We start from the raw sequence: 26,752 nt of genomic DNA, 5'->3' as shown, positions 1-26,752 counted from the left end.
ATGCGCCGTAAAAAAAGAAATTTAAAAAAATACTGTTTTTTGTATCATTTTTAGTACTTTCTTAATTACTTTCTAATTAAAAAAAATAAGAAATTGAATACTTTTATTAAGACATATTTTCCCCCTACGAATTATGTAATAATATTTACAATTTTATTAACACATACACCATAAGGTTTTAATTCAATGTTTCTCAAGCAATTTTTCTCCCCTTGTTTTCCAGCAGTGTGCACCAATGGATGTATTATATCCGTGGATATTATGACAGGTGAAAATTTGTCGCCAATTTAGATTGCTAATTGGACCTCATTTATTGATCAGTTCGTTTATCAAGTAGGAGGGGAAGGGATGAGATAAAGGGTGTTGAAATGGGGAATTGTTATTTAACTTTATTAGAGTATATGATAATCTGTTTTAAGATCTAAAAATTAATAAATCCATAACAAACCGTTACTACGCTATTTTAAAATATTATTCAATTATTTATCTTTTTTTATTCTTATCTAATATCATGTCGATTTTAAATTATAATAGGGACATAATTGTATAACGACAATTTTTTTTTTATAAGATATCATAAATTTTTGAAAGACAGGCTTGTCAAAATCAAACTTCTCATGCATTTATGTAAAGAATCATTTTTTTTCTGTTGAAAAAGTTAGTATAAAAACAGAGAAAGGGACATGTTAACTTTGAAATAATTTTTGTGAACGAAGTAAAAAAAAAACATATTTTAAATGGATGTGCGGACTTTCTGGTCACGATCATAAAGTTGCTACGCTTTCTAAGTCGTATTCAATTGTTATAGGACTCACCATTCAAAGTTTGAAACGAAAAGAGCTAACAGTTACGAACGGACGGACCAACCCTTATTATAGAAAAGCTTCGCTTTAAAAAAAAAGGCATTCTTTGAAATATGATGTGTGTGTGTGTGATCGTGAAAAGAACTGGGAAATAAATTGAATCAACCCTAGTGTTCATATAAACTAACATAATATGTGTTTAATAAATGGCTAGCCCCTACTCTGCTATATACATATACTAGCAGCTACGCCCCTAGAGGCCTCTAGTGGCACTTTAAATGTTTTTTTTTTATATATTTAAAATATGTCTATCTTGCGTTTGACGTTTATGTTGGCGTTGAACTCTCTTTCTAAAATCGAGTACTTAAAAAAATTTCGTTTTATTGTAATTTCTCTTGGGAGGGTGGTGGTACCCTCCCCCAAAATAGTTATAAACCTTCCCGGGACTTATGAGAACCTACCCTGTTAAGGAAAACCCAATAGGGTACAGACACACAGACACACAGACAAACAAACAGACAAACATCCTGTTACTTTAGTATAAGGACATAGCTAGCATGTAGGAGCGATGTATTCGAAGGGTAAGATTAGTTGAGAAATTATAGATATAAGTATTAGATAGCCTAAAACCATTCAGGGGCCTATAAGAAGCTTCGATAAAATGGAAAACTCACTGGGTTCAGTAGTCATCGAAATATTAAGCTAAAGACAAAAAAACCTTTCTATAATAGGAAGAGAAGCTTTTACCTTCCATCCCTACCCCTCCTACTGGTTGAAGGAACTGACCAACAAATGAGGTCCATATTAGCAGGACGAAGAAAAGTTCCCCTATCAATAAATCCATATTTATCCTTCATCCATTAAACTACATTTTGGTTGTTTTCAAAGACTCCTTATGAATGAACCCTGAATAACCCCTTGTGTAAGAGCACAGGCGCAATGGATCTATTATTACTTGGAGTGGATGTTACACTAGACTTTTATGTTTTCTTGTAAAGTGAAACTCGTAGCTGGATAAAATAATGATACCCCCCTTTCTCCACCTTTACCTTATACCTTCCCTTCCTACTGGATGAACGAACTGCCTATCAAATTATATCCATTATAGCCACCTAAATCGACGACAAATTTACCCCTGTTGTAATATCCACGTATATTATATATATCCATTACGTACAGGCGCTCATCCCTCTTTTTTTAGCAAGAGAAAGTTTTTTTCTTCATGTTTTTATCAAATTACAAAAAAAATGCAAAATATATACAATGAAATAAGCTTAGCCTGTGAGGAGGACGGGATTCACCACTAGATCTTATTTGGTTTAGGTCTCTTTCAAATCTTGCAAATTGCTGTGCGTGATTAAATGTTTAAACATCTCTCGACAACCAAACCTTTTATAAAATGACCTTCGTCCGAAAGTCACAATTGTTCATAGTGATAAGTTGCACTTATTTTGGGTCAAGGCATTTTGCGTAGTATTTATGTCGCTCACCTGACATAGCAGCAGAAGGAACCACGTTAAATGTCTTTCGTTTTGTTCCAAGAGTGGGACATATTAAATTCTACACATCTATGAACGTTTTTGCTCTTGTTTTCTTACATATGGACACACAAACAAAAACTCATCCAACTGCTTTGACAAAAATAACACGGATGACTATTTCCTTATCAGCAAAGCTCTAAAATCAAAAGAAAGGACAAACGAACAAAAACTCTTTTAGAGTCTTAGAACTTAATGAGCAGAACATATATTTGTAAGTCTAAACAAAAATTGTGTCAAAATTGCGTGAATACAGGATACAGTAACGCGACATACTTTTATTTTAAGGATTTTTATTATAGAGACGTCTTCATTATAATATTCCGCCTATTGTGGTAGGAGTTATTATACCAAAAATCACACGAAAATGATAATTATATCATTAAAATGTTATTGTCAAAGTAAAAAAAATCAGCATGTTTGAATGGCTGCACGGGCTTTCTGGTAACTATTATATATTTGCTGCGCTTCCAAAATCGTACTTAACAGTCATAGGAATTATAGAAGAGCTTCCCTTTGAAATTGAATTAGGTACTATTAAATGAATTACATAAAATAAATTTCTCAACTTTTTTACTATATTTTTTTACCATAACCATAGCACTCTAACATAATATAGGTTGATAAGCGGTAGGGGGAGAAATAAGGTTCTTCTTTAAAACATCCAATTTTAAAACTTAGCAAAAAGTGTACATAAAAAGCTTACTCTTTATATGAACTAGTTGCTTCAGTCCTAGCGTCTACGGAAAATAGGGGGGAAGGGGTCGTTTAGGGGGGTTAAAGTTCTGATTCTTTCCAAAAAGTAAAAAGCAATCCGTAAATCTAAATTTCACTGATAATTGTGTAATGATCAGTTTAGCCGTTAACGAGATATTACTAGACAATAAACATGGACATACAGACAATTAGACAGATAGACATCCCATTATTTTTTTCGTTTACGGAATTTCTATATTTTATCGTTTTTGGATATCTTATATACGCACCTTCTAGGGGTAGGTACGCTTATAGACTTACGCGATCTTACGCAACTTTAGTAAATATATTTTCTTAGCAACGCGATATTTGGTGTGTTTTTTTCAATGTAACCAAATTATGTTTCAGCCGATTTAAAATGGATGTAACTACATATTTTTGGCCCCCCGGGGCTAGCAAAACTGATTTTTATCAATATTTCATATAATATTTCATTTTAATATCCGCGGAAAGCTGTCTATAATACGATACAATGAATAACGGTTTATTCGAACGTTTGAATATTCATTGTATATTTTTATTATATATATTTTAGTAAATCTTTAGTTTTTCTTCGAATATTTTTCTTCCATCTTTATCAAGCTAAAAAATCGAATTTTTTTCACGTTTTCGCTTATGCTTCAAAACATAAGCGTATATTGTGCGTAATGTTTTCTTATGTAAGTGTGTGTGTGTGTGTGTGGGTGTGTGTGTATGTGTGTGTGTGGGTGTGTGTGTAAGCGTAAAGGTTTGGTAAATAAGAGCGTTTTCATTCATACGCTTCTTCCAAATAAGGCAGTTGGCATTGGTTAGTTTAGCAAGTGACAAACCTTTGTCCCTGTGTCCTTGGTGACAAACTTTTATTTGGTGTCTATACGTTTCAACCACTAATTGTAATCAACCTTCTTCCAAATAAGGCAGTTGGCATTGGTTAGTTTAGCAAGTGACAAACCTTTGTCCCAGTGTCCTTGTTATATTTGGTGTTTAAAAGTGATAATACACAGAGAGGGAGGGGACATTAGGCTATTTATATCACTAGTCCCCAAAGTCTTATAATAATAACGTTTTCTTATTCGTTGCCTTAACAACCTTGGGGACTTCATGAATTTTGATTGGTAGAATGTTCAAATGTTTCAACCAAATGTTTTTACATGTCATAATGTCAACGTATATTCTACATCAATTTATTTTTATTATAATTATTTCAGAAAAAAAATTACTATGAAAAATTTACATTAGTAAAGTAAACCAAAAAGACAAAAAATGAAAAATCTACCAAATGTGATAATACTACTACTGAGTTTATTGTATAAAAAGACTGCCGCCGCTATAGAATGGGATTATTCAGCTGTGGAGAAAACTGGAAAGTACTGTCCTATCAAAGACAGTTGCAGGTAAAAAAAAAGCTAGTGGCGTGTACAGGGTTTTACCAGGGAGGTGCGCGAAGCGCAGCTAATATTAACACCCCTCTTAAACCAAATAAGAATTGTATTTAAACTAATTTCGCGAAGAGGGGTTTAATTTTATTGTCAAGAGGTGGATACACCCCCCTTGGTGTCCACACCATACCAAATCAGCATACACATAAGTAAAACAAAGATGACAACACCCATAAAAACTAAGCCCTGAAACGGAAGGAAAAACGAAAATCAACACTTGTAGAGTGTCAGAACTTAATAAATAAGCAGAATATAAATGTATTAAAGTAAATATCTTGCTAAATTCCTTAAATACACGATAATGTTAAAGGACATACTTACATTTTTAAGACTTGAATATAAAGATGCTTTGCTTATAATACGATGCGATAACTATTAATGTTTCTATTTAGTACTGGAAGGAGGTCACGTATAACAGATGAAATAGATTGGAAAGAAAGATTATTCCAACTAATCAAGTAATAATATATATATTATTTTTATTTAGTACTGGAAGGAGGTCACGTATAACAGATGAAATAGACTGGAAAGAAAGAAATTGTTTTTGCGATCCAGGTATGATATACTTATTTATTTTGATTATTGGTTATTTGATCTCTAACTACTGAACCTATTGGCTTCTATATTTTTGTGAATCTTTTTATTAGTCCTGTGATGGTTTTAGGTTATTTTCAGATTTAAGTCTTGAGATGGTTTTAAGCTACAATTGTAAAAAAAATTAGATACCTAAATTAAGATAATTTTTTAAAATGGATTTGTAAATAGTCGCGCAAAGCGAGCCACGTTTTTTATATAACTTTTCTATCCCCTTTTAGACTACTGTCAGGATGATGTATGCAACACCTTTACTTTTTTTAGGGGGGTGGATACACCCTTTACACCCACCTTCTACACGCCTCTGATCCTAATGTTGTTAGGTTTTGAATATTGTTATAGATGCACTCATGAGCATAATTGTCCTTGTTGTGTATCCTTTTATTTCTGTTATTTAGCAGAAAGGGAGGGGACCTTTACTTGTCCCTAAAAATAAACGTTTTTTTATTCGTTGGCTTAATAAATTTGGAAACTTTTATTGAATTTTGATTGGTTGGTTCATTAAGTTGAGTTTCCAAACGTTTAAATCACTAATTGTAATCTACAGAAGGGGTAATTTTGTTTATCATCATTGAAGCTTATCCCTTTAGATCCCTGGTTATTTATATAGTCTGAATCTATAATGTTTAATTTCCGTAATATCCGCATATACAAATTTTTAATTTACATTGAAACTTCTTTATTTCTTCAAAAATGATGTATGATGGATATATTATTATTTGGATCTTGCACAAGATTTTCATGTTCTCTATCCAAATAAAGTGAAACTCACAGCGGGCTAAAATAATGAAAATCCTCCTTTACCCAATATCCTTCCCTCCAGTAGGATGAATGAAATGGCCATTAAATGAGTTCCATGTTAGCAGGCTAAAAGGCGACAAATTTTCCCCGGACAATGGACGAATATAGACATACACTTTACTGCACGGGGATCTATAGGGACAACGGTCGAATTATTTATGTACATCCTCAATGCTCATAGTCAAAATTAACCCTTCTATAGATTACATTTAGGGGTTGAAACGTTTGTACACTAAACTCTATGAACCAACCAAGCAAAGTTTAATAGAAGTTCTTAAGCCAACAATAAACTTTGGGGACTGGTGTAATAAACAGCCCAATGTCCCCTCCAACCTTGACTTGTTATTATACGTTTAATTTTCATGTGAATTATTCCAGAAAGAAATTTTACAAATTTAATTTAATTGTTTCAAAAATTGTACCTAATAACAAAATTGGTGTTATTTAAAAGTGAAAACTGCCATTGTCATTTTTTACACATACGGTATACTATACACAAATAAAATTAAGTCTTTTGTGAACTTCTCATTGTTGACACATTTTATTTCTTCGTAGTTTTTCGTTTGTTTCTTAATTAAGTCCCCCCCCCCCCCATGTTTTAGGGGGTTTTAGTGTTTTTTAGGCTTTTTGAGAAAAAAAAACAATATGTAATTTCTTAAATGTGGTATAATCTATGATGCCTTTTTATAAATGAGTATAGAATATACGTGGATATTATGACAGAAAAAATTGCCGTCAATTTGGCTTGCTAACATGTAACTCATTCTTTGGTTAGTTCGTTAATCCAGAATGAGTGGAGGGTATGGGGTAAAGGTTGTAGATCATGGCACGATGCAAGTTTTACTTTATCAGAGACCATGAAAATTTGTGTTAACATCCAAGTAATAATAAATCCATTTTTTTTTCAGAGTGTGCGGTGTATGGAGATTGTTGTATCGACGCGCCTGTGTTTAACCCAGTTGAACAGAAGATGCACACTGACAAATTTACCTGTCTGGAACTGTCACAGTATGGCCATGTGTATGTGCGTAGTAGGTGTCCCCAGGAGTGGAGGGATAAAGCTATGAATAAGAAGTGTCTTCACAATGATGAGGTATTATTTTTCCCGTAGGGCTTCGAAACCGATTTATATCCGCTGGATTAGAACCGGTTGTCATGCATCATAAAAAATAATGTATAGCACCGTATAACAGACAATTTACCACGATTATTAAAATTAAAATCATATAATTAATACCAGTTGTGTTCAGGCCTTCAAAACTGGTTTGTTCTTAATTATTTTTTTTAATATCCGCGGAAAGTTTATAATAACATGCGACAAATAAATTTTACATTTCTTTATATTTCATCCTTCTAATAAAGTTAATTTACTAGTTTCCTTTTTTTCTATAAAGAAAAAAAATAATCTTAACTTTTTTTTCAGGGTGATCCTTTTGGCTCCAGTTTGGTCACCTCCAGAAAATCTGGAATTACTTACAGGTAAATACTTCCCTCCATAGGATAGACGTACGAAAGGACAGACATAGTAAATTATAAAGTGGCTTAACTACTAAAAATATAGAATAGAATTAGAATAAATAATTTATGTTTTAAGGAAATTGGATTTAGGATATTCTTGGATATATTGACAGTGGAAAATTTGTCAATTTAGCTTGCTAATTTGGAACTCATTTATTGGTCTGTCCGTTAATCTTAAAGAAGGGGAGAGTTATGGGGAAAGGCTGTGGATGGGTTGGTATTGTTATTTTATCCATCTGTGAGTATTACTTTTTCAGATTACCTGAAAATCTGGTGCAACATCCAAGTAATATTATATCGATTTTCAGGAACTACCATTGCGCAGTGTATAATTCTGACAGTGGGGATCTTAGAATGTTAATGCTATACATGATTTTTAAGTATGACTATAAACCGGTTTTTATAATATTTTTAGGAACTACCATTGCGCAGTGTGTAATTCTGACAGTGGGGATCTTAGAATGTGGACACATAGGCTAGAGTGTCCTACACTTCAAGGTTTACAATCTAGGTAAGGTTTAGTTTTATAATTCACTTTGTCAATCAGTCAGTCCTTAGAATGTGGACACATAGGATAGAGTGTCCTACTCTTCAAGGTTTACAAGCTAGGTAAGGTTTAGTTTTTAATTTACTTTGTCTGTCCGTCCGTCCTTAGAATGTGGACACATAGGCTAGAGTGTCCTACTCTTCAAAGTTACAAGCTAGGTAAGGTTTAGTTTTTAATTCACTTTGTCTGTCTGTCTGTGAGTCCTTAGAATGTGGACACATAGGCTAGAGTGTCCTACTATTCAAGGTTTATAGCTAGGTAAGGTTTAGTTTTAAATTCACTTTGTCTGTCCGTCTGTCTGTCCTTAGAATGTGGACACATAGGCTAGAGTGTCCTTTCCTTCAAAGTTTACAATCTAGGTAAGGCTTAGTTTTTAATTCACTTTGGCTGTCCGTCCGTCAGTTCTTAGAATGCGGACACATAGGCTAGAGTGTCCTACTCTTCAAGATTTACAAGCTAGGTAAGGTTTAGTTTTTAATTCACTTTGTCTGGCCGTCTGTGAGTCTGTAGAATGTGGACATATATGCTAAAGTGTTCTACACTTCAAGGTTTACAATCTAGGTAAGGTTTAGTTTTTAGCAGCGAAGCTACTCTATTATTCATTTTGTCTGTCTGTCTGTATGGCTTCAAACCATTTGATATTTGATGAATTAGAACCGGAAATAAGCCAAAAATCATTTAGTACATTATAAACAATTTTCCACGAATATTACAATTAAAATTACAAAATTATTATGTACAAGTTTTGTTAGCCTGATCTTTCGACCCCTCAGGAATAAAACATTCTTCATTTCAAAAAGCGCAGAAAACTGCCAATAATACGATGCGATTAATAAATATTATAGAATTGATTTGTTTAGGTTCCAGAATTTGACTAAAGAATACCTGTATGACAATCTGAAACAGAATCCAGTTTCTGGAAAGTGGGGAGTTGAGCTGGATATTATTGGTATGTAGATTCTATTTTATTTATTGATTTATGAAGATTTATTCAGGGATCTAAAGGGATAAGACAATAGCCGTTATCCCCAGTGATATTAATAATAAACAAAATTACCCATTCTTATAATTAGTGGTTGTTACGATTAGACTAATTGAATAATTATAACCTTTTAAAATTCAATAAAAGCCCCAAAAATTGTATAAATAGCCCAATGTCCCTCCCTCCCAAGAATTCTTTAAACAACATATTATTTCAGTTTTAGGAATAAAAAAAAATAAAAATTTTTCAGGTATTCCAGTTTTCCATGACTGTCGGCTGGATCCGTTCATGCCAGATGTAAGTTCAATTTAAAACTAGGATTACAACATCCATAAAAGCGAAACTCAATAACGGTAGGATAAACAAACATTAACACTTGTAGTGTCAGAACTGAACTGAATATAAATTAATAAAAAATGAAACAAGGAGCAATAGAATAATTTTATCACAAAAAAATTTGTTGTTTAAATAGTTAAAATCATCATGTTGGAAATAGACCGACACTAATTATAGATTAGCTTTACCAATATTCATAGCTAATATACTCTATTGCCAGTTAATGTAAGTCATATTTACCTTGTAGATATGAATTAGTGATATGCAAATAGATATATGCAGATATTATTGGTCAGTACGTTTCTCCAATAAGAGGGGAAGGGATGAGTTAAAAGAGGTGGATGGGGGGGGGGGGGGGGCTTTAGCTATGTCTAACTTAACAACGAGGGTCCTACACCATAACCATGCGAGGATATCTAAAAATACCTAACCTGACATAAAATAATAATCAAACAAATAATAGTTATTTCTTTCATCGTATTATAAACCGCTTTCCGCGGATATAGAAAGTACAATTATAAGATTAAAACCAGTTTTTTAGCCCCAAGGTGCCAAAGGCACGGGCTAAAAAAACTGGTTTTAATCTTATGATTGTACATTTGTATATTCGTAGAAAGCTGGATATAATACGATGCTAGACATAGTTTTTTCGTATGGATGAGAACCGGTTCCTATCCACCAAAGTATTCCTCCCTCTTCTCATTTAAATCTAATACAAAATAAGGGAAGAAAGAGTTTCATTGGTCGATTGGCATTTTGAGGGAAGGCATTGCTAATCGACAAATATTTATGAAAAAAGATAAATGGATGATAAATACGTAATAGGGACTGTGGAAAGTGTCATGTGTGACGTCATAAAAATACGCTTTTTTTATGGGTTTCCTTTCCCACTTCTCCTCTCATCCTTTCTTTTTAGATGTATTTTTGTGACGTCACACATGACACTTTCTGCTGTACCAACGTATTATTTGTAGAGAAGCTACGCTGCTGCATCTATAGCATATGTGTGTAACTCTTAACTTTCTCTTTAGCAGCAATAGATTTATTATTACTTGGATGTTGCACCACCTTTTCATGTACTCTAATGAAGTGTTGATCGCAGCTGACTTAATAGATACACCCCATCCATCCCCTTTACCCCGTCCCCTCCTCTCCTACTGGATTAAGGAACTAAATGAGGTCCATATGAGAAAGTTAAATTGACGACAAATGTTCCCCTGTCGCTATATCCAGGTATATCCTATATCCATTCTAGCAGCTTCATAATTAATTTAATTTTGCAAAGTATAAATTCATTTTTCCTTTTGTTTCTTTTTTTGATTATGCAGAGATTTTTAATTAATACTTCTGTACATACAAATTTGACGCTTTCACAGAAAGACCCGATTATTAAAAGAGAAGCTTTTCTATAATTAAGGTAGGTCCGTCCGTCTGTATGTAATGGATAGCTTTTGTTTTGTTAATTTAGGCAAGTTAGAATTGTCCTATCGATTTCAAATTAGGTATTAGTAGGTAGGTACAATTTAGAAAGCGTAGCAACTCTATAATCGTTACCAGAGTGTCCGTACGTCTATTTTCAACATGTTGATTTTTTCACTTTTTTAACAACAAATTTTTATATGATCTAATTATACGATTGATCTGATTTTTGGTATACTGATTCCTGGGACAACAAAGGACAATATTATAAGCGAAGCAACTCTATAATCAAGTCCTAAAAATGCCAGTATTTAAGAAGTTTTGTAACAAATTTACGTGTAATTTTGTCAAAACTTGTATATTCAAATTCTGACACCCTACAAGAGTTAATGTCCGTTTGTCCTACCGGTTCAGTGCTCCTTTTTTATTGATGTTGTCATTCTTGTTTAAATGACATTTAATCAGACGATTAAGGACAAATGCAGTTACTTGGCTCTACCATGGCTTACGGCCTTGTTATAAAGCAACAGTGCCATCAACTTATTTATTTAAACCATTTTTTCTTCTAATATAATTGTTCTTGTTAATAACATAATTATTATAAAAGATGAAGGTAAAATTGTAATTTGTAGAAGATTAAACATGTTGATACCTATTAAATTTATCTTTGTATAATAACAGATTTAAAAGATCCATAGCAACTAGGAAATTTGATATAATTGAAAATTAGGGTTTGGTTATCCCCCCCCCCCCCTCCCCCTCCACACTCCAATGCTTAACCCCTTAGAGGGTCCCTACTTACTTAGTTTCTAAATAATCTAACCTATATCAAGAAGAGGTCTACACTGTTAGGGGGATTTCTACTAACCCCTAAATAGACAAAGGGTTCGGAGTTAGGACGAAAAAGTCTCAAACCTTCCCTTTTTAAAATTAAATTTAAAAAAATAAAGGAAATACATACCGTTGAGGCTAAGGGCACTGCCGCATTAAATTTAAAAAAAGAGAAAGAAATAAAACTGGACCAAGAAATGCATATGCAAAAATTTCTAATTTGTAAAATAAAAATATTAGAAAGGTGTTTTGTTTCCTTTCAAAACTTTTAAATTTGCAGAAAAACAAAAGGAAAACAAGGATGACAACATCCATAAAAGCGAAGCTCTAAAATTACACGGTATGACAAACGAACATAAACCATTGTAGAGTGTCAGAGTGTAGAATATTTATTTTCAAGTCCAATCAAATTTGTATATAAATGACTTAAATTCAGGATACTGTTTTAGGACATGCTTACTTCCAGGACTTGATTATAGAGATGCTTCGCTTTTAATATTGTACCTTGTTGTTCTAAGAATCAATATTTAAAAAATCAAATAAATATATCATACAAAAAAGTTGTTTGGACGGACGGACATATCCTAATTTATTATAGAAAAGCTTCGCTTTTTAAAAAGGAAAATAAGAAAGTGGGTCAATTCAGATTGAAATCTTTTATTTCTGTCGGGATATCTTAATATATTTCGGGTAAGCTAATTCTAGCTTAGAACTGTTTATAATCCAGCGGATAATAATCGGTTTCGAAGCCGTACTGGAAAATAAAAAACCTTAATTACCAAGATTAAAGAAGCTTACTTGAGGATTAAATTTTTAAAAAGTTGTTGATCAGGGATAACTGCTGTATTATTTCATTATAATCTTCTTGTAGAGAATTTAAAACTAAATAATATCAGGGATGTGAGGTGATAAGACAATTATTATACATCCCCAATGATTAATTACAAAATTACCCCTTATGTAGAGTAAAATTAGTGATTGAAACGTTTGGACACGCAAATTAATTAATTAACCAATCAATATTCAATAAAAATACTAATAAGAAAACGTTATTATGACACTTTGGGGACTTGTGTAATAAACAGCTCAATATCCCCTCCCTTCCTGAAACAATATACATATTATTATTCTAACGTATATTTCAAATTAGAAAAACTAACATATTATTTTAAGGATATTTTCAAATACAAACAATAAACTCATTAATGTTATAAAAGTTCTGTTTCTGTTTTAATTTAGGTTGCTCGTATTTTTATTGGTAAATTAAAATAGCTATAGTATATGTGAAAGATGAGAAACCTTCTAATCCATACGGAAAAATCTTGTATAGCATCGCATTCCAAACAATTTCCCACGAATATTAAAATAAAAATCTTAAAAAGAACACCAGTTTTATAGGTCGGACATTCGGCCCCTCGGGTTTCACAAATCTTATAACTTTTTATTTTAATATCCGCGGAAAGCTATCTATAATACAATGCGATAAATAACTATTCCCAAATTGAAAATGTTTTTTTTTTATTTAGGATATAACACCTTTGGTGCGCAAATGCCATCCAGAATCACACAACATCACCAAGACTTGTCCACAGGATTTTAAACAGCAGGCACAGCCAGCTGTGGTGCCAACCGTCGGCGGAGTTGTTGACCTTGCGCTTGTTGTTGACATAGAGGAGGTTGATGATCTTAATGAAGCTGTGGCTGATGAACAACTTCTTCTGGTCGACGAAGAAATTCAAGGTATGTTTATTAAATATGATATCTACTGCTGCTTTATCAGATGCACGAAATTAAAAGACAGATTGGGAGGGATGCTTTGGTCCAAAACAGTTGCAACTCATTACCGTGCACGTGAAGGACTCCCAAAGAAAGGTTATGCAATGAAAGAGATGATTGTCAATTGTTAATTGAATCCCCAGAGTGTTTGGACATGTCAGTTTAAATTATGAATGGATGGGTGTATTGTAATTTTAGCAAGCTGTTAGTATCGCTTTATTTCAGTACATGAGACGCTGGTGCAACATCCAAGCAATAATATATCTATTATTTTAGGCGATGCTCTTTCCTCTGAAGAAATTGTTGAACTTTGTGAATCCTATACTGCCGTCATGTTTAATAGTAAAAGGTAAAATGTTTTCAGTATTGCCGCAAAACCGATTAATATCCGCTGGATTAGAACCGGTTCTCAGCAAAACTGAAAATTCAGAAAATTTGCCACGGAAAATTTTTTCATAAACATCTGCGGAAAGCTGTCTAATATCTATAATACGATGCGAAAATTTTTACTAGAGCAACAACACAAAAAGTTTTATTTTGATATCCTTGTATAAAAGTAATAGGATCTCTGTCTCTTTATTTTTTATTTTTCACTTCAATTTATTTCATTGCAGTTTTTTCGAAAAAATGACTCGTGGATTTTCGGTGTCTAATTTTGCAGTGCATTGTATATATAATTCCAGTGATTGAGGGTACTTTGGGCTGTGTATTACACTAGTCCCCAAAGTTTTATTATGACTTTTCTTTATTCGTTGGCTTAACAATTTGGGGACTTTTATTGTATTTTGATTGGTTGGTTCATTAAGTTGAGTGTCTAAGTGGTAATTTGTTTTTCGTCATTGGGGATGTACATAAATTTATCGGCCATTGTCTTATCCCTTTAGATCCCTGATATAATTGCATATGTCTGCCAGATGGAACTACACTTTTTCCGTCTGCCAACTTTATTGTTCATTTAAACTTTCATCAACAAACACATGATCAATCTTAACACAATATATTCAACTAGCGGCTCCGCCCCTAGCATCTAGGGCTCTTTATTCGAAGGATTAGAGTGGGACTAGAAAAATAGCTCGAAACGACCCCAATACTTAGCCTAAAACCATCCACAGAACCTATGTTAAGCTTGCCTAAAATAAAGAACCCAATCAGTTTAGTTGTTACTTTGATTTCAAATCGGTCATATACTAAGATATTTGTTTATTTTCTTATATTTTATTGAAGTTTTAAGTTTTTGAAAAGGCTAACAGACAGACAAGCAATAGATTGTTTAAAAATGAATGACTGGAGTGTCTAGAAATAAAACTAAAGTTATATTTATTTCAGTTCCCAGACGTACCGCAACCCTCACTGTGCGCTGTGCCACGGAGTGAACCCTGCGGAGGACCTTATCTGCCTCAACCTCAACATTATGGGCAGGTCGGGCCTACGATTCCTTGATCGCTTCAACCCAATTGCGTTCTCGGTCCTTTTTGATATTGACCGCAGTGACGGGCACGAGGTGGGTGTTGTAGGCGAGGACTTGCACAGCTGTGGCAAGCTGGAGCTGTGGGATCCGTTCTTTAAAAAGTGTCGGAATATTGTGTGTGGGGAGGAGGGGAAGGTGTTTCAAAATGGCGTCTGCTATGACAAGGATAATGTTCCTACAACAACTTCTACAACTACATCTACAACTACAACCACAACTACTACTACTACTACCACAACTACCTCAACAACAAGTACTACAACCACTTCCCCAACAACCACAACTTTATCAACAACAACTACAACCGATGATTCATTTGTTCGTTTCCCTGATAACTTTACTGATGAAAATTACTATGATGAATCCTCAGTGAATGAAACTGATATTGAAAATATTAATTTCCCTGAAGAAGCGCCCTCCGTAAATGTTCCTGTTGATACATCCAGTAGTAGTAGCACAACTAGAACTTCAACTACAACCACTACAATATCAACAACACGCAGAACAACAACAGTTACTACAACAACAAGATTACCACCGACAACAACATCTACAACTACTACATCAACTACAACTATGAGATCAACGGTAACGCTGACAACATTAAATTCTAGTGTGCAACACTACCCTCAGCTGTCAACCTGTACAAGAGTAGAGCTTAACAAGGAAGAATATAGGTAGTGCAAATATATTTTTTTTACAAGTTGAATTATGTATAAACTAGCGTCTAAGCGTCTAGAGGATTCCAGGGGCCAATAAAAAAAGGGGGAAGTCGATCCCTTACTTTCAATTGTAGGTTTAAAAAGTTATCAACATTTATGGGGGGAGTGATATTTTCTAAGGGCGATTTCTCTTGGAAGGAGAACCATATCGGTTCAGTGGTCAGCAAGATCCTTTAGTAACACACACATATAGATTTTGGCCCCTTTGATCTAAAAAAACTGGTTTTAATCTAATAGGAAATTCTTTTTAGAATAGGCGAAAAACTGTCTATGAAACAAAAATAACTATTAAAATGTTTTGTTTAGAATTGTATCTGGAAGAGCTATTATTGAGAAATATAATAATCTTCAGCTGGGACCAGAACAGTATGCTTTCCAGGTATAGTTAAATACAAATTAGATTGTCTGTCTCTGTTTCTGTCTGTCCGTCTGTCATTTATTGCAGGCAGCGGGTGCCAAGGGTTGCTTGATTATATTATTTTAATGCAATGTGTTAAAAAGTTTGCCTGTTTATTATCTAACTCTAGCGGCTACGCCCCTAGGGGCCTTTAGTGGACCTTTTATTTGTTTTTAAATAATACATAACCTTTCTATGTTGCGTTCGAATCTCTCCGTAAAAAAAATAGTTTTTTTGTGATTTTTCTTTGGAGGGTGGTGGTATCCTCCCCCAAAATAGTTATAAACCTTCCAGGGACCTGTTAAGCTACCCTGTTAAGGAGAACTCGAACGGTTCAGCGGTTAGCGAGATCCTTTGGTACAAACAAACAGACAAACAAAAGAGACAAACACACATCCTGTTAATGTTATAAGGATACATGTCTCCTATACTGTCTCACATGAGCAATATTTCTTTTGCCATAACGCTGTTTTTGTGGGTATTTGAACCCTTCACCTCCCCTGTAATTTTTAATTATTCTTATTAGTAGCGAATCTACTCTATAATTCACTTTATCTATCCGTCCGTCAGTCAACCCGTAACGAAATAGGGGAAATGTTATTATCTTAGCTGCTTTTCAAGTTAGACGGCTGATTATTTTGTGAACATTTCCTATAGGTACTAATGTCTGAGCATCTAGTGTGCAATTTATTTAGTCCGTCTGTATATCGGTCATGCTGCAAAATATTAATATAACAACATCCAAAAAAGCGAAGCTCTGAAACTGTAGGACAAACGGACATTAACACTTACATAATGTCAGAACTGAATAATCAGAATATGAATGAGTCAAAGCAAAATTGTGAGTAAATTTGTTGAAAAATTTCTTAAATACAGAATTCTGTTTGAGGACATACCTATGACTTTTATGACTTTATTATAGAGTTGATTCACTTATAACAATATACTATGCTGTCCTAGGAATCAGTATTCTAAAAATCAGATCAATCGGATAATTTTATCACATAAAAATTTGATGTTAAAAAAGTTAAAAAACAACATGCCTAAAATGGACGTACGGACTTTCTGGTAACGATTATATATCACCGTTCTTTGCTTTGCTCTCTAACTCGTACCTAACTCCTACAGGAATCATAATGCAAAGTTTGAAATCGATAGGACAATTCTAACATGCCGACCCTAATTATAGAAAAGCTTCGCTTTTAAAAATATTAAAAATTCATGATTATTTTCTCCAATATATTTTTATTCTTGATTTCAACAAATCATCAAATTCTCTTTAGATCTCCTGGTCAGTATTCCCATCCATGATTATTTGTGCTAAGTTACTTGTGGATGTTATTGATTGATTGATTAGCCATAGTCTCTTAGGGTTTGGACCTAAGTAGTCATGGAGTAGGCTGAGATACTTTTGTATAGCCACTTGAGCTATCAAGATCCACGTTCAAGCACATTATGACTTGACCCGCTATCTCATGAGAGCTACTTTGTGGATGTTATCATCCTTGTTGATTAATTATTTGATATTTAGGGTGAAGATATTGTAATCTGTGAACATAAAAAAGAAGAATCTGAGACAACCAAGTTTTCACCAATTATGGGTTATGTCACTTTTATCTGTCTCGGACTTTCTATGGTTTGCTTGGTAAGTTCCAGTATGGCGTCGAAACCGATTAATAACTATTAATAAATTATTTTTCATAAAGGCATAACAGTTATTAATGCATCGTATTATAGACAGCTTTCCATGAATATTAAAATAAAAATCATAACATTAATACCAGTGTTGTTAGCCCGGGTCTTCTGCCCCTCGGAGCTGACAAAACTGGTTTAAATCTTAAAATCTTTTATTTTAATATCCGCGGCAAGCTGTCTATAATACGTTGCGATAAATAACTCATGCCTTTTCGAAAAATAGTTTTCACCCTTTCCCACAAAATTAATTTTGTTATCGCTTTCTTGTCATTTGCATGGACCCAATGATGACACATAAAACTCAAACAGGGAGGTAGAGGACATTTGGCTGTTTATTAGACTAATCCCCAAAGTTAATGATAAAATTTTCTTATTCGTTGGCTTAACAACTTTGGAGACTTTTATTGAATTTTGATTGGTTGGTTCATTGAGATGAATATTCAACGTTTCAATCTTTACTTGTAATCTACAGAAGGGGTAATTTGTCTATTCGGATTATCCTTTAGGTTTGTCTGCGTATCCTTGAGATTTTGCATAGTGTTTTTAGACGTTCTGTTTATTTAGAAATAAATTTATATGTATTTCTAATATTGTTATGGAATTTTGAAAATGAAACTATTTTTGAAAAATTTGTATACCTAATGACTCAAATTTAATTTTTTTGTTTGCAGGTTTTCCATTTGCTAGTAACCCTGATAGCTCCTGAATTACAGAATCTCAGTGGAAAGAATCTTTTCTCCTTTGCACTTGCTCTGCTGGGTAAGACTATTTGTTAGTAGCAAAGCTACTCTGTATTTCACTTCCGTCCGTCCGTCCGTCCGTCCGTCCGTCCGTCCATAATTTGCTAGTAACCCTGATAGCTCCTGAATTACAGAATCTCAGTGGAAAAAATCTATTCTCCTTTGCACTTGCTCTTTTGGGTAAGGCTATTTGTAGCAAAGCTACACTATAATTCACTTTATGACATGCGCATCTTATATATACATTGTATTTGTATGGCTATCTGTCATGCTTCAGAAGATGTAAACGTTAATTTTTTAATCTCGTTATTTTTTTCGAGTTTTTACATATTCACTCTCTTTTCTTTGTTATGAAACTGGACATTTGCTCTATAACTCATTTTGTACTTTACACCGGTGTCCTGGATAGAAAACAGGTTTTTTTTGACATACGTCTCACAAGACCTATGTAGTCATGACCGGGAGACAATGACGGTTCAGTACATGACTTTCGTTAAATCACAGCTGATCAATTTTGTGGATTTTTTTGAAAATTACTTTTTTATCCAAAATTTCATAGTTTTTCCCAAAAAAATCTCAATTTTCTCACATTTGCTGCTTAGTTAGCCTAAATTTTCGCAAGAAAAGTATAATAAGTAACAGCTGTACTGAAGATTGTGCTATCACCTATAACAAGATCTTTCAGAATCAATGGAATAAGATTTGTAGTCTAATAATTGAGTAAGAGTTAATTATTTTGAATTAATGTTCAACAATAAATTTGCACGTCAGAACTGCTTCTAGCCTTCATAGGCTTTCACCTGGCTTTATCTATCTGACTTTGCCTTTGACTCCACAACATAAAGTTATTGCCCTCAAATTTTTTTCACTAAAACATTATCTCCTATCAATCCACATGTTAAACTTCTTGTTTAAAGACGTTAAAGTTACCGTCCCTGTCCTTCAACTTTAACAAGTATGCCTCATAATACTTTTCACTAAACAGGGTACCTCTCTCCACCCTGTTATAGCCAGACCTTTATTCTAGCCGGCTGACATGTTTCACCCAGCCTATAAATCTTAATGGAAGTCAGTTTAGAATTCTGACCTTGTTTGTTAATCAACAATTTCACACACTTTTGACTCTTTCTTTATGGCACTTGTTTGCTATTGAACTTGTGGCTTGACTTTTGCCATATAAAGGGATAACCTCAAGATTCAGAATAAACTTTCAAGTATTCTTACTTTTAACTTCCTTTTGTTTCCTATGAACCAACTACTGTCATGAGAGATCTTTCCATGAATGAAAGCCAAGACTGCCATGCATCTAGCTACATGGTCTTTAAGACTCCCTTGCCTTAGTTACTTCAGCTAAGAGCTCATATCCTCTCATTCTCTATTACTCAGAAATTTACCATGGTTTCCGCCTACTCTGCTGATTGAAAGTCAGGTGGGTCTATGATTCCAAATTTAACACCACTTGATAGACAAACTGCTCTTTATTTTTGCTTTGCTAATCCTACATTTTGGTCTTCCTGTTCAACACCTTCCTAGGTCCCTTTACTACTGGTAGCTTTTAGGAAGGGTAGTATTGATCTGCTTAGGACAAAGAACTTGCCTGTGTTTATTTTCAAATTGGATTTTAAAGTCGCCATTGGAAATCACACTTGAATAAAATCCAGTTATGATCATGTAACCAGCATTCACATTCACTCTAGTAATAAGCTACTATTATTTTCTTCAAGCTATGAGCCAAGTGCTTTCCTGTCAGTTAGCTGCTCTTACACTATCTTGAATACGCTATCTTGCAAATTATTCATCCAGCTTAGAATCCAATATGTATCTATAATCATTCTGTAGGTTTACCTATGTAAAACCTTCCATGGTTCTCACTATGACATTTAATCAGTAGTAAAGACAAGCAGTGTGTACAAAAGGCAGAGACTCAATCAAGACCAGCTATAGGCTGGTCTTTACACGGATTCCAAGTGCATGTCAAACACTTACAAGTGATAATCCCACTTGTTAAAAATATTAACCTTCTACTAAGCTCTTTTGAACCAAGGACTGGTTGTATATTCAATATGGTAATATAGGACTTTAAACATGGCAACTGTGGTTGTGGATATATATGTTATACTCCAAGCAGATATTGTTTTGATGTTGAGACATCAAATCAGCCAGGAACCAATATTGAGCAGGATAACTTGTTAATATTTCAAGGAAACTTATTTTAAAAATATAATATGTCATGAGGCATGCAACAGGGACATGAAATATTTTTTAAAAAGGTAATTACAAGAGTTGTTTAGACATCAATTCAAATATTTACTTCAAATAACTCTTATTTCATTTCTAGACTACAAATCTTAGATTATTCAAGATTCTTAAAGATTTTGTTATTAATGATAACACAGTTTTTTAGTTCAGCTGTATTTATCATACTTTTCTTGTGTAAATTTAAGTTAACTAAGCTGCAAATGTGAGAAAATTGTGATTTTTGAAGGAAAAACTATGAAAATTTGGGTATGAAAGTAATTTTCAAAAAAAGCCACAAAAATGATCAGCTGTGATTTAACGAAAGTCATGTACTGAACCGTCATTGTCTCCCGGTCATCACAACATAGGTCTTGTGAGACGTATGTCAAAAAAAACCTGTTTCCTATCCAGGACACCGGTGTTTAGTCTTTTCCATGATTTTTAAATTTTCACTACTTATGGATTTGACCGTCTCAAAGCTTTCCTAAAAATAAAGTAACATTGATAAAGATTATTCTTTTATTTCTCTACGTTATATCTAATGTCACAAGATGTTATTGATGTTAAATTTAGGGGTATAGTTTTTGACAGGTTGTTATGACCAGCAATTGGACCCGCAGGGTTAGAGCCCCCTAGAATTCAGGGACAAGGGAATTATATTCTGACAAACAACTCTAAAGGAAAATTTCCCCACAACCCCCTTCCCCTTTTCCTCCCCTTCTTTCCCACCCCTCTTCAGATACATGATAAAACAAAATATACCACCTGATACTTAGTAAGGTTTTGAGATTTTCTTTTGTAGAATTGTTGGTTAGAATAGCTACCCCTGCCTAGAAGTAGATTAAAAGATACTGAGAAGTTTATTAGCCATGATAGCATTAAAATCTTTCATCATTCAATATGTTGAATTATTCCAATTTTAGGATCATACGGCTGTTTTCTGGCCAACATGTTGGCAGTAGACATTGAATACGAGTTCTGCTTTGTGCTGGCAATATTTATGTATTACTTCTACCTGGCCACATTCTGTTGGATGCTAAATATTGCCTCAAATGTTGCCAAGACCCTCAGATTGGCAACTACTCAGCTCAGGTAAACTATTTTGAATTTTTTTAAATAACCTAATTTAGAAGCAGCCATACAATACAAATGACCAATGATTGGCCCGCTTACATTTTAATTGACCAACGATAAAATGTATAAAGACCTATCATGGGTCATTTGTATTGTATTACGTTATCTTTAATACAAAGTAGTTTGTCTGTCTGTTTGTTTGTAGCGAAGGATCTCGCTAACCGCTGAACCGATCGGGTTCTCCTTTACAGGGTAGCTTCTCATAGGTCCTGGGAAGGTTTATAACTATTTTCTTGGGGGGTGGGAACTAAAAATTCAAATAGTGGGGTCGACTACCCCTCTCCCCCCAAAAAAAAATTCCCCCCCCCCAAAAAAAAAATTCCCCCCCCCAAAATTTTTTCTTTTTCTTTTAAATCTAGAATACGAAAAATTGGTTTGATTAAACACTTGGGGCAAAGCCCCTAGAGGCTAGGGGCGAAGCCGTTTTTATATAAGGCACTTTAAGATGTTTCCTAATTTCAAAATAATGATGACTGAGGGGATTGGGAGGGGACAAAAAGAGGCTAAAACCATCACAAGCACCTTAATCTAGAAGTAAAATAGCTTTAAGTTTTTATGTTCTAACTGACCAATAAACGAGTTCTATGTTAGCAACCAAAATTAAAGACATTTCTATATTCTATATCTATTATTTTAAAGAAAACATATTTTTCAGGTTTTCGTCCGGTGCACAATGGGGCCGTTTTCTGGTAAACTGTGTAATAGGCTGGATCCTGCCAGGTGAGACCATTTTCTTGACTTCTACTTTATGGTTAACTAGTGAATACGCCATAGGATCTAGAGTTCTGAAGGTGCTAGAAAAATAGAATAAAACCATCCCAAAACTTAGATTTAAAAATAAAATAGCTTAAATCCATCGCAGGACATATGTAAACTCCAAAAAATTGGTATAGCTTAAAAGATTCTTAGATATTTTAAATGACAGGTTATTTTCAGATTTAAACATTTTGCAAATTTTTTCAGCTGTTTTGGTTGTTGGAGTGGCTCTGATTGACCGTCTGGACATTCCAGAAATACCTTTCCAGTTTAAACCTGGATTTGGTAGCTCACAGGTATGTCAGGGAGGAGACACTAGTCCCCAAAGTTTTATAATAACATTTTGTTATTCGTTGGGGACTTCAATTGAAGTTTGATTGTTTGATTCATTAAGTGTCCAAACGTTTCAATTACTAATTAAAATCTACATGAAGGAAATTTTATGTATCATAACTGGGGACGTATTATTCTTATCTCTTCAAAACCTTAACGTCAAGTACTGTTATACTTTCTAAGCATTTACAATTTGTAAGAACTTTTTGGTACCTGCATTTTTAAAAACCCAATTAATTACAAGATAAGTTGAATCAAAGAAAATTTTGATCTTAAACTTATTCTTAACTTAAAATGTTAAAAAAAATTTCATAACAAAAGTTTCATGTTATAATATATTTATAAGCGTCACAATTAATTCACAAGCATTTAAGTCTTGATTTTATTTTAGATTGGTCTCTGCTGGTTTTCCTCGCGTACAGCTCTGCTTATATATTTTGTGGCGCCCTTCTCCCTGATCATGTTGTTAAATGTCGGCTTCTTCGCCTCCTCCTCGTGTATGGTCTGGGAGAGTGCTAGGTCAACAGCTAAAATAACAGCTACAGGTACAGATAATGGATCTATTTGAAAACATTTTTCTTATCAAATACCTACGTTTATTCTATATTCTATATAAAATGGCGGGTTCCCCTAAAGTGCCTACAAGCAGAAACGACCCCTTTTACTTTGCAATAGTTTTCTGATTGGTTGTGTTTTACTTTAGGTCAGGTTAGGTTTTATTGCGAGTACAGGGTAGTCCCGTGAGTGAGGTACTTTACTGTGCTTGCTAGGTATTTTTAGAGAAAGCATCGCGAGATACATTTCGTAGTGTTAATGTACTACAGCTTACTGTTCTTTTTTTGTGTGTGCAAAATTATTATTGTTACTAAGTTGATTGTAATTTTTCTTTTTTGAAACTTTTTAAATTAAATAACTTTCCATGGGGTAGAGACCCTGTGCTGACTTTTGATTGGATCTGTGAATACCAGCCAAGTTGCTGCCAAAGAGCAGAAAGCAATGTGCTAGCAGACATAAAAAAGGTTCCCACAACTGAAACTAGATAATTGTCCGGGTTATATATCTAGATTTATTTTTAGGCCCACGAATAAGTTTCTTCTTATACCTGCGCCTTGCCCTGTTGATGGGTATGACCTGGGTCTCTGGCCTGGTGGCTGGTATTGTGGACCTGGAACCTGTCTGGTATGTCTTCCTGGTACTCAATACTTTACAGGTAAAGTATTTTCCAATATTGCAGTGAAACTGATTGATATCTGTTGGATTAGAATTGATTCTCTGCTATACTAATAAATCATGTTTATTGATAATTAAAATAATAATCATAAAATTTATACCAATTTTAGCAGCTCTGACCTTCGGCCTCTCTATATGGGGAATCTAAATATATTATGCCTATTCTCTCACTCTTTTTCTTGTTTTGCTAAAATCAAACTATATTTTAGGGTCTGTTCATCCTGTTGTTCTTCACCTGTTCCAAGAAAGTGGTGAACTCAGTGAAGGAGAGACTCACCCCCGCCACCTCGGACACAGACTCGTCCCTGTGGAAGTGGAAAATCCAGGACAACGGTAGCGGCGGGAGCGGCAGTGGGGCCAGCAGTGATTCCGCGGACTCGAACCTGTCAGTGTCGGGCCTGGCCAAACATAGGTCAGCCTATGAGCAGTATCATAAATATGATCAGAGATTCTACAGTCCTTAATTTTTTTGTATCAAATTAATTAAAAATTATTTGGTTTATCTATCCTTAAATAGTTGTAATTTATGTTTGGATCTCCTTTATGATTAGAACTATTATAATTCAAATTTGTCAAAATTTTCTAAAAAACATTTTATAAACTTTATATTATGGAAATTATATTATTATAAATGATGTTTATTTAATTATATTCAATCAAGCACAAAAAACTAGTAACTGCCTTAAGTTTATAAAAGCTCCAAATCTAAAAACTGCCTTTTCTAACGATTCTGCGAATTGTTCAATAATTTTTTTACTTCATAAACAACCTATCAGAAAATTTAAAATGTAAGAATATGTTATAATCATAGACGTCCAAGGGGGGGGGGGATAATGGGGTGATTACCCCCCTTCCAAATACTTTTTCATTTTACCCCCCCCCCCCAATTTAAAATTTACCCCTTCCCTGATCGCTTAGTGTGGCAAAATTGTTTTCGTGAAAAATCCACCAAAATCGCATTAAAAATCTACAAAAATTATATCATAGAAGGGTTATTAACATATGATTTTGCTTAATTTTTGTAGATTTTTAATGTGATTTTGGTGGATTTTCACGAAAACAATTTTGCCCCATTGCGATTAGTGGGGCAAATTAAGAATCCACCTCAGTTTTATTAATCCCCTGGGGGACTGAAGGCCCAGACTAACAAATGGTATCAAATTTTATAATTTTTATTATAATATTAGTGGAAGGTGTCATAGTTGTAAACCGGTTCTTATCCAGCGGATATTTATCGGTTTCAAAGTTATACTGAAAAAAATATGTTTATTTTTTACAAGTGTGATTTTTAGAGTTATAGGTATAGCCAGGATGGCAAATGATATTGATAGAAAAAATATTCAAAAAAAATTTAACGTAACTTGACAAAGTTTCTAAAAAATCAGCCATGTGAATTCATAAAAATGAGGGATTATCCATCTCTTTTTTATTTGGTTTCTTTCCCACTTCTGCTCTCATCTCCCTTATTTTCATAACGTCACATGGCTGATTTTTGAGACACTTTGTCCAGTTACTTTTGGAACTATTTTGTATTTAATTTTATTCACTACGTTTAGCTGAATTTATTGTATATTCTTTCTTTGTAATAATTCAAATAATGTGCAATTTAATGTTTAGTCAATTTTATTATTAGTTTTGTATTTTTTTACCATGACAGTTTCTTCGTATTTATTTGTGTTTAGATATTTTTAATTATTATAGCTTTAATAAATAAGACTAAATCTAATAATATATTTATTTATATTAGCACAGCTTTTCTATAATTGAGACATGTCCGTAAGATTCTGTATTACTTGGATGTTGCACCAGGAGATTATCATGTACTCTGATAAAGTGATTTTCGCAGCTGGCAAAAAAACGATACCCCCAACCCACCCCCTTTACCAATAAATTGACCAATAAATGATGTCTATGTCAGCAAGCTAAATTGACAACAAAATATTCCTCTAACCCAATATTTACGTAAACTTTATATCCATTTTTATCTTATTCGGTTAATTCCTTATTCCAATTTACAACGATGACATTTTTCTTTGACACAAATTTGCGGCATTTACGCTTTGTTTTTATTTTTAAGTGGACAAGGCTAATTTTTTGTATGTTTGTTAAAAACGAAAATTTTCCATAACTAGGGTCGGTCAATTCGTCTGTAACGGTCAGCTCTTATCCTGTATTTAAGGTTGTTAAAATTGTCCAATTGATTTTAAACTTTGCATGGTTATTGATATTAAACAACTACCTATATAATCAATACCAGAAAGTCCGTACACGTCCAAATAAAACATGCTATTTTTTTAACTTTTTGTTTGATAAAATTAGCCTAATCATCCGAGTTTTTTTTTATTAATAATGATTCCTGGGACAACAAGGTACAATATTATAAGCGAGACATCTTCATAATCAAATGCGCTTAAAGTTAAAGTACGTTCTTTTACAGGGTGTCGGAGCCGTTTAATTTTGATGCGGCTCCGGCTCCTACCTTAAAATTAATATATCAATTTTTGTTCATTATTGAAATTGATAAAATAAAATAAATAATATAAAATATTTTGCTTTTATTTGATTAAAGCTATAGGGTAAGGGGGGGGGAAATTTCGTTTTTTTTTCGTTTTTTTTTGAAAAAAAATGGGGTAAATATTAATATTTTCAAATAAAACCAAGACCAGTAGAAAGCTTACAGAATGGACTATCAGGTCCTAAATGGACATTATCCTAGGACT

At 33.6% G+C, this 26,752-nt stretch overlaps 1 protein-coding gene across 1 annotated transcript; it reads left to right on the top strand.

The window, feature by feature from the left end:
- The first annotated feature begins 4,277 nt into the window (after positions 1-4,277).
- On the top strand, positions 4,278-24,820 carry LOC145327255 (uncharacterized). Its single transcript, XM_080170842.1, has 19 exons — positions 4,278-4,470; positions 5,003-5,070; positions 6,819-7,003; positions 7,334-7,389; positions 7,844-7,939; positions 8,836-8,924; positions 9,208-9,254; positions 13,070-13,283; positions 13,596-13,668; positions 14,646-15,464; positions 15,816-15,888; positions 17,438-17,551; positions 18,273-18,360; positions 21,503-21,671; positions 22,369-22,433; positions 22,677-22,765; positions 23,194-23,347; positions 23,879-24,012; positions 24,242-24,820. Exons 1-19 carry the CDS (start codon positions 4,340-4,342, stop codon positions 24,494-24,496), a joined length of 2,919 nt encoding a protein of 972 aa, XP_080026968.1. The 5' UTR covers positions 4,278-4,339; the 3' UTR covers positions 24,497-24,820.
- Positions 24,821-26,752: the final 1,932 nt, after the last annotated feature.

This window comes from Acartia tonsa, chromosome 8 (assembly GCF_053477335.1).
Source record: "Acartia tonsa isolate MP-2025a chromosome 8, ASM5347733v1, whole genome shotgun sequence".
NCBI lineage: Eukaryota > Metazoa > Arthropoda > Copepoda > Calanoida > Acartiidae > Acartia > Acartia tonsa.
The sequence above is the reverse complement of the archived record's forward strand: the minus strand, read 5'-3'. Positions and strand labels throughout refer to the sequence as shown.